This window comes from Gymnoscopelus microlampas (assembly GCF_963454915.1).
Source record: "Gymnoscopelus microlampas genome assembly, chromosome: 8".
NCBI classification, from domain to species: Eukaryota; Metazoa; Chordata; class Actinopteri; order Myctophiformes; family Myctophidae; genus Gymnoscopelus; species Gymnoscopelus microlampas.
In genome coordinates this window covers 39,842,629-39,852,223 of record NC_139945.1, presented here as the reverse complement: position 1 = coordinate 39,852,223, position 9,595 = coordinate 39,842,629, and the positions used below count along the sequence as shown (strand labels likewise).

The following is a 9,595-nucleotide window of genomic DNA, read 5'->3' as shown; positions in this document are numbered from 1 at the left end:
AATAGTTTACACAGCACAATGTTAAAAATAACATATTATTTTGTCGCGTTATAACGTTAGCGTTCCCATTGTACTTGGCTACATTACACACATAAATATATTCATAGCCAAAAATCAAACCATGAGAAAATATACAAGATTTTCAATTGTCCAGCAGGACCAAGCTGGTCTGTCTACTAGGCCAGCTGTCACCTGGCAGCCTCACCATAGACCAGCTGAACCAGCTGGCTCACAACCTGAACCTGAACCAGCAGTTCAGAAACCAAGCTGGTCTAAACTGGTGTTTTCAGCAGGGCTTTAGGAATACCACAGTTACATACATTGGCCATGGGAGATATTAGGCTTTTGGTCTGAGCTACTGCTACACTCACCCCCCTTTTGAGCTGCCCACCCGGTGGCACCAGCGTAACCTAATGCCTGGGATTCGAACCCCGGTCCCCTGCGTGGAAAGCCACCATTTTACCACTAGCTTTTGGTCATCAGGCAGAGGCTCTGAGCCCCTACTGTTACACATACATACATTTATACTTACAGGCCTACAAACACACACACACACACGCACGCACGCACGCACACACACACACACACACGCACGCACGCACGCACGCACGCACGCACACACACACACACACACACACACACACACACACACACACACACACACACACACACACATTACCATTTATTTATGTCCACATAAAGGAGAATACATACAGGGACATATTATAGGTGCAGTAGAGTTACATTCACAAAATCATAGCATAATGTTTTCATGATACAATAGGCATGCCACTCAGTACTCAATGGGTATAAGTAACAGTGTCTCTGCCATACATGGCGGCTGCCAATTATAGCAGAGATAGCACAATACTTTGCCAGCCTTTTTGCCTCCTTTTTGGGCATCCTAAGTTGTGGAAGCCCTCTAACAGCTAATCTGTGGGTATGTCAGGCTGCCAAATATAAAAACAAATAGTCTGCACCTATAACCCAGCTCTGAGATGGTATGTAGGAGTGGTTGGTATTTAATGACCTCTAATACAGACACTTCCCAGGACTCTTCATCAAGCACAACAACATCTGGTGTATTAGCTGTCAAATATGTAAATATGTCTGGGTTATCACAGAGATGGAACATGGATGAAATAACACAGGAATGTTTGTACATTCTCACTGTAATAGATGCATGATATTTTGATATGTCCTTTGCTATGAGTTCCACTATTCTATCATGACGTGCTATGTAGGCATCCCTTTGTATGCATAACAGCCATTCAAGATGTGCAACAGTGTTTCAGTGACCTGTTCTGTGTTGTGGTGCAAGCAATGAGGAACCTGAGTGCTGGGGAACCAGATGAAAAGACACACACACAACACACACACACACACACACACACACACACACACACACACACACACACACACACACACACACACACACACACACACACACACACACACACACACACACACACACACACACACACACACACACACACACACACACACACACACACTCTATTAGATGTTGGGTTGATGCATCCTCTTTATAACATGGAAAATAATCTATTACGAGAGATCTCTTATGAGTAAATAATACCAATGCCATTGCCATGCATGTCATAATCAATACATTCTGCATTTAAAATATTCTGTTAATTTGATTTATTCTTTATTATTTTATATAATCTATGATAGGTCTCATGAAACTATAGGATTAGATATGGCTATATATAGTTTTTTTGTCAGAAAAATCAGACCTCTTTGTTATTACTGCGTGATACCTTTTTATTGTCTGAAAAATAATGATAAAGAGATTTGTAAAAAAAAAAAAAAAAAGATATGGCTATATGCGTGATTCAGTATTAATTAGATTGAGATGTAGCCTATAGTTAACCTGACAGTAGGCCTACTTTATGAGCATGATAGCCTATATAGGCCTATAATCCCCCCCCCCCCCCCCCCCACAAAGAAAAATAATGAAAAAATGCTTCCATTCAGACAAAAGCCTCAATAGTATTTTTATAGAGGGCGCCACACTACTTACTAGATATTAAGAAGCAGCAAACGTCAAAAGTTGACTCACATGTTGGAGACAGATTTGACATAGTCGGTGACCGAAAAACACGTGACAGCCAGTTTGTACATTAACGGTTAATTGTCAAGTTAATTACCATTCTTCGAGAATGATTGTATGGGATAGTTAGTTAGTGTGACTGTATGTGTTCATACTGTTCACTGTGTGTGGTGTAAAGTAAATTTACTCAAGTAGCCTACCGTAGCCTACTTTAGGTACAATATGAGGTATTTTTACTTTACTGGAGTATTTCCAATTTTCAGTACTTTTACGTCTACTCCACTACGTAGGCCTACATCTCAGAGGCAAATATTGTACTTTTAACTCCACTACAATTATTTGAAAACTCTAGTTACTTTGAAGATTTTTTATTATTATCACAAAACATAGTTAGCCACTTCAGCCCTACACATTTTTGGCTATTTGAAAGAAGTGTCGATGCTGTTGCATCGCCAGGCATTGTGAGCTTGTAGATCTGCAATTTTCAAAAGATTTTTATACATTTGAAAATACATTTTTGATACCAATACTTTTGTACTTACACTCAAGTACATTTTGAATTCCGTACATTTGACTTCTAACAGAGTATTTCTACATTGCAGTATTGATACTTTTACTTAAGCAATAAAATGTGAGTACTTTTCCGACCACTGCACCTCACGTGGTCAAAGTGGTGCGGTCCTCTGCTCTGAGCAGAGAGAGCGACTTCTCAACAAGCAGCATAGTAGCAGATCAGCAGCAGCTGAGAATGTGAGCACCGGTTCATATGTGGATTGTGGTCCGTCCGCTATTTTCTAGAACAGTTCGTCAGACGCAGGAACAGGACATAGCCTACGCAACGGGCGATTGCGGTCAGCATACTGGCTTATTTATAAGTAAGTCCTGAGCGGCAGCCAGCCCACACTGACTGAGCCCAGCAGAGCTCTCTCTCCCCCTGCCTCTCTCTCTCTCTCTCTCCGCATCAGATCAGATGGACCAGGGACCACCGCTGGTCCACTGCGGGGCTTCATGCTAGAGTGAACCGGCCACGGCAGTGTCTCTCAGCCCCGGATTCCTCCAGCTCACTGGCCGTTATGCCTGCATGGGGGTTATTATATTACTCCGGGCTGAGGATGCAGTGGATCTGAAGTCACAATAGACTGTGTGTTGTGGAGACGCGGGGTTATTCGGTGGGGTAAGGTTTATTCTGCTTTCCGTTCTACTACTGCCGCTGGACCCACTCACTCACGCACCGACAATGGACTGAGATCCGCGGGTGACCGTGAACCAACCTGCCGTGATTTCTCGCCAGTACATAAATGATAGAGGATACCATGACACTGCTGTCTCTCTTGGGTCGGATCATGCGTTATTTTCTGCTCAGACCGGAGACCCTGTTCTTGCTGTGCATCAGCCTGGCTCTGTGGAGCTACTTCTTCCACACGGACGAGGTGAAGACCATCGTCAAGTCCAGCCGAGATGCGGTCAAGATGGTCAAGGGGAAAGTGGCGGAGATCATGCAGAACGACAAGTTTGGCGGTCTGGACGTCCTGGACGCGGAGTTCTCCAAGACCTGGGAGTTGAAGAGCAACAATGTAGCGGTCTACTCCATCCAAGGGCGACGGGACCACATGGAGGACCGCTTCGAGGTCCTCACTGACCTGGTCAACAAGAGTCACCCGTCTATTTTTGGGATTTTCGATGGCCACGGGGGCGAGGTAAGTTGTGGAAAAGTGAAGTGAGGCAAGCTTGTATATAAACTGAATGTATATCTTTTAAATATACATGTATAACTGCCATAGGCCAGGGGTTCCCAAACCTTTTAGCTGGAGACCCAAAAGAGAAATGTGGTGTTTCCCCCCAGGCCAGGACTCAAACTTACAAAAATACATTATGAATTAATCACTTCAGTTCAGTGCTAATTTTTTTTAAATAGTGAAAATAGCCGATCTACAAGCTACAAGAGGTTGTAGATCTGCGATTTTCACTATTTATTGAAGGCATTTTAAATGAAAAAATCAGATTTCCTTCATTTATTATGTAATTTTTTAAAATCCTTTGAAATGATAATCATAAAAAAAATATCGTAGAAAATACAAAAAAGGGGGGACATTTACTCTCATGACCCTTAAAAATGTATCCTTACCCACTGTTTGGGAAACACTGCCATAGGCCCTATGCTATGGTGTATATACTGCACAGTCAAATCATCAGTGTTAATTTGAAAGGTCTATTTGGGTGCATGCACACTCTGAGTTAAATTAACACTAAATTAGTACTGTATATAGGTATAGGATAGGGCCTATGGCCTAATCAATGCAAGCAGAGCATAGACTTGATGCAAAGAGGCTGTTTGAAGTGGGTCATTCATCACTGATTTGCCATAATGTCTCACTCCTCCGCAGTTGCTTCAGTTGTCACAACAGTTACATTTCCATGGAGTGGTGGTCACTCACTCTGCACTCGCCACTTAGTGTCAGTAGAGAGGTCTCCTATCTCTCCAAGTTCATGGTGCTAACAGATGTTGCCATTCCACTCAGTGGCACCAAGGGAACAGCCTGCCATAGAAATCTATGTCATGACACCAAACAGATGTCACTTGAGGGGACAGAACAAGTCAGTGTGGGGGTCTTTTGTCAGTAAAAGAGAGTGTGCAGTGATACATTTTGATGATGACATTTGTAAACAGTGAACACATTTTAATACCATGACTCTTATTAATTTATATTTATATATTGTTCATTGTTTATTTGATTCTACACATTACTTCTACTAATGGTTCATACACTATGCAAACCCAGCCAGTCCAAGTGCGTATGGCCACGCCAGACCTTCTGTAATATATATATATATATAGTTATCTTTCTACTCTCTACTTGTAGGCTATCTGGGTTTCATGTCCAACTGACACCGGAGTTTCTCTCTGGATCAATAATTGTCTGTCTGTCTGTCTGTCTACATCGATAATAACATTAAATGATACATATGATACAGTAAATACACTTTCAATATAATTCACACAAACACACAAAAGGGCTTATTATTGTCTCCACCAGGCCGAAGGTATGCACCCTGTGTGTGTGTGTGTGTGTGTGTGTGTGTGTGTGTGTGTGTGTGTGTGTGTGTGTGTGTGTGTGTGTGTGTGTGTGTGTGTGTGTGTGTGTGTGTGTGTGTGCTGTGTGTGTATGTCCGTCCAGCTAATCTCCGGCCCAATCGCAGTGAAACTGTGCTCACACACTGCCTGGATGCCTGTTATAGCACCATCAGGACGCCGATTACTCCTACAAATTTGGCCCAAACATTACGCATATCATTCCACAGTATCTCTATAGTCACTAAACCAAACAGACCTGTCGGACTGTTTTGAACAAAATGCCTCAAATCATGAACACAGCATGCGATTGCCGTGAAACTTTGCACACACATTGCCTCTAGGCCCAGGAAGAAATGCCACCCAACATTTTTCAAATTGGCCTTATAGTGGCTCTATAACAGGCCAATTCGCATTTTTACCTACAATATAACTGGACCGATAGCCGTGAAACTTTGCATGCACACTATAGAGGCCATCAGCTTTTTATAGCGCAATTGTTTTGATATTACTCATACAGATTTTGTCCAAACATCACGCAAATCGGTATCATTATCTCTACAGTCATGTGATCAAGGCGGATCTGTCCGATTTTTCATATTCCATCCTGATTGGCGAATTTCGAACATCGCTGGCCCACAATAACCTACCTGACCTGGTGGAGACCTTTGCTCCGAGGAGCACTTTTACTAGTTTTTATTGTGTTCTACTATTTTCTTTTTTCCCCTTCTCAATTAATTTGTATTATTTTTCTCATTGATTTGGCAATCTGTCTGTCTGTCTGTCTGGTGTGCGTGCGCTGTTCTTATGACACAGGACCACCGTATGAGTGAGGACAGGATATCAGATTTGATTGCAAAGCCCTGGCATGCCCAGACACTGATGTTGATTCTGGTTACAGCTGTGGCTGAAACTGAGCTACATGCAAAAAAGAAACAGCCTCCCTGCACCTTTCCTCCCCTCATGACCCCGGCAAAGGCCAGGGCTCCTCATGACCTGATGAAGGCCATGGGCTGAACACGTCGGTTTCTAAGTAGAGTTGCTTTTCTACAGTCTTGCTGTCATGTTCTACAGACTTGCTGTCATTATTATCCTCAGTACCTCACACAGTAAAATACCCAGTGTATAACTTACTCTAAGAACTCTCAGAATTAAATGAACACTTAGGATTTTACTGTCCTGTCTCTGTATTTCTATCTCCTTATTATTCTCTCTCCTCTCCTTTGGGGGGGGGGGGGGGTTCTGATTTGATGGCATCCCCTTTCGTCCGGGTTTGACTTCTGTGGTATGATAGCATTCTAAAAATAGTCGAGATGGAAGTCAAGATAGCTGTTCTTTAGGGGAAATAACATTTTGGGCTGCGGCGCTGAGCACTGCTGCTTTTGACCAAACGTGGTCATTGGCTTGTTTTTCCCCAGGGCCTGTGTGTAATCCGTTCCTCCATGAAGGATATATGGGGGTCCTCCCTGCAGCTATTACACATGCGGTTGAGAAAGGGAGAGGGAGAATACTGTAATATATGGTGAAGCACTGAAGAGCATATGAAATGAGATGAAATGAAGAAGAAAGAGAGAGATTTGGAGATAATGAAAATTAACGAAGATTATATATATATATATATATATATATATATAGAGAGAGAGAGAGAGAGAGAGAGAGAGAGAGAGAGAGAATTAAAACAGAGAGAGAGAGAATGACAATAGCAAGAGAGTGAGTCAGTGAGAATGAAGAGCAAAGAGAAGAGAGAAGAGAGCAGTATGAGAATGTGGGTGTTCAGTTCACATTTGCCCATGTAGGCGAGAGTTATATTTCTGTATTCTTCTTTATTTCATATCATGTCCACAGGCAACAATTTGGTCTGTTTTCATTCCCACACCCTCTTTTGAAGTGTGTGCCAGGCAGCAGCTTTTGGAACACTTCCTCTGCGTAGAGAATTTAGATTTGTTTTTAAGCCTGAGGGCAGCAAATAAGGCCGAGATGCTTGGTGGCCCAGGGCAGCAGCAAGGGGGACTTGCTGCCTCCACTGGCAGAAGGAGGGTGAGATGTCACTCCTCTTTTCTGCATGCTCTCAGACAGCTCCACCAGACGACAGGTTAAAAACAGACTGTAGAGCAGTTACAGTAATTCACCACAACGCTACAGTTGCTAGATGGTGTTCGGGTGAGTAAGCACTAATTTATACTTGGTGGTGTACGGCCGTTCTGCTCAGTGAAAATCAGGTGTATGGTTGTAATTAGCATTTACTAAGTAAGTTACAGAGGAAGTCTGTTCTTGTTCCCACATGTCACTGGCGGAACAGATGAAATGGCTGTCAGGGGGGACATCATGACATCTGGAAAACTATCTCTTCACTTCTCTTGTGTTAATTTCTTCCTGTCCTACAGTCTCGCACAACATTTTCAAAATCCAGATATATTATAATATTCAGTGGATTTACTCATGCATGTGCCTGTTATCTGTTCAGTGCAGCTCATTTCTTTTAGCTGTCATACAACACTAATGTGCATGATGTATTGTAAGTGATAACCCTGGGCTGTTTCCCCATCCATATAATGGTAACATGAGCCATTTGTTCCTTATTGGTATTCACCATAGAGAGCCATTGATGTTCTCTTCACCATGACTCACTGGCAGGCTTTGGTTTCAGGCACTGCACTATTAAGGAAGAATACAGAAGATATTTACTACCTGCCTCTTTAACATTGGTATTCCATGGATGAAAGCAGTATTGGTGATTATTCTTTTTTCTTTTGCCATCCTTGTACCCTTTGTGTTGCCGTTTTTCCTTTTTTTTATGCCTGCTCAGTCTATCGTATAGAATGGCCTTTGTGTTTGAAGGAGATAAGAGCATGCTCAGAAAACAAGTAAAATCACAGGAAAGATGACTTTTTTGCAAGCGAATCTGTCTTGCTCTGGCTCTCTTTCTCTGTCTTTATCCATCTTGGCTCATCTTTACTTTACCGTGCAGTTTCACAATAAAGGGCTTTTGTCAGTGAAAAGGCCAGTGTTTGCATTTTAGACGTGTGTGTGTGTGTGTGTGTGTGTGTGTGTGTGTGTGTGTGTGTGTGTGTGTGTCTGTGTGCATGCGAATCATACTCCAGATGCGTAGGATACAGTTGTGTGTGTGCGTGTGCGTGCAGCCTTTGTGTGGGTTAGATAACAGGGACTTGAATGCCTCCTGAACCCACTCACACCACAGAGATGGAATAAAAGAACCAGTATCTGTCTAATTGCAATGTTGGCATTAGAGGATTCAAGAGACAGAGAGGAATTGGAGAAGAGTTTGAGAGAGAGAAAAAGTGGAGAGGTCTTAATCAATGCATTTTTGTTGCTGGTTTGGGAGTGAACGTGCATTCATGCATGTGCATGTGCATGCGTGCGTGTGTGTGTGTGCATCGTACACTACCCCAGACCTGGCAGATTTACTTGGGGAAATTGATGATTAGTGAGAGAGGAGCACACAGGCTGGGTATTTATTATCTTGTCTTCCTGAGAAAAGCAACACTACACTGCGACTGTGAAATGCCATGTTCCTATCAGAACCAGACACCTGCTTGCTTCACCAGACCTTACCTCATCCTGTCTTTGACCCCACTCAGAGGCCTTAATTGTCCACTGGACGGACAAACCCACTGATTTCAGAAGATCAAACCACAGAGAGGCCAGTATTCATCCACTTCAACCCTACTAAGTTGGCCGTACCAAGGGCTGAAATACTTGACCCCCTCCTGTTTTCACTCTGCATTAAATATCTCTGCATCCGTTTCTGTCCCTACGTCCTCCTTGGACCTACTTCTATTAACTAAGCGCAAGAGCTGCTGCTTAAAATTTCAGCCTGTTGTCCTTGATGTCAAATGTTTGTGCAGAGAGTGGAGCACGGAGGTGACGTTCTCCTGGAAAAAGAACGTCACTACCGCAAAGAGTCCAAGAGAGCTGGAGGCTCATCTGAGAAGTCTTCTGACCTTTTTGGTAAATCATCCCTGGTGGTAGTGGTGTTTGTTTTCCTGTAGCTAGAGAACTGTCGGGGAACGTCTGAGGAGAGAAGCCCCATGCACGCCGGCCCTGCTCAATGTGTCGGATAATGGCTGCTGTTGTCTGCCAGGAGAGAAGACCTAAATGTTTTGTCCTTTAGTAAACATCCGTGGTCTCTTTCCTCCACCACATACTTGCTACTCAAAATAATTGCCAGTTATTCCGAAATCCACTATTTTTTTAAAGGATATTTTTACGCTGTCCGCAGCAATGCATGACAGGGTATTGTAATAACTTATCTGTGTGTGTGTGTGTGTGTGTGTGTGTGTGTGTGTGTGTGTGTGTGTGTGTGTGTGTGTGTGTGTGTGTGTGTGTGTGTGTGTGTGTGTGTGTGCGCGTGCGCGCGCGCGCGTGCGTGTAGTTGGAGGGCGGATGGACAGATCTCCAGAATACTTGGTGAGAATGATCAGTAGTTTGCC

At 43.2% G+C, this 9,595-nt stretch overlaps 1 protein-coding gene across 1 annotated transcript in view; it reads left to right on the top strand.

Annotated features, from left to right (window-relative positions):
* Positions 1-2,824: 2,824 nt before the first annotated feature.
* Positions 2,825-9,595, top strand: part of ppm1lb (protein phosphatase, Mg2+/Mn2+ dependent, 1Lb) — a 56,243-nt gene continuing 49,472 nt past the window's right edge. Inside the window, exon 1 of the mRNA XM_084065435.1 lies at positions 2,825-3,771. Within this exon, the coding sequence (XP_083921561.1) occupies positions 3,373-3,771 (399 nt within the window). The 5' untranslated portion in view covers positions 2,825-3,372. The remainder of the gene's footprint in view (positions 3,772-9,595) is intronic.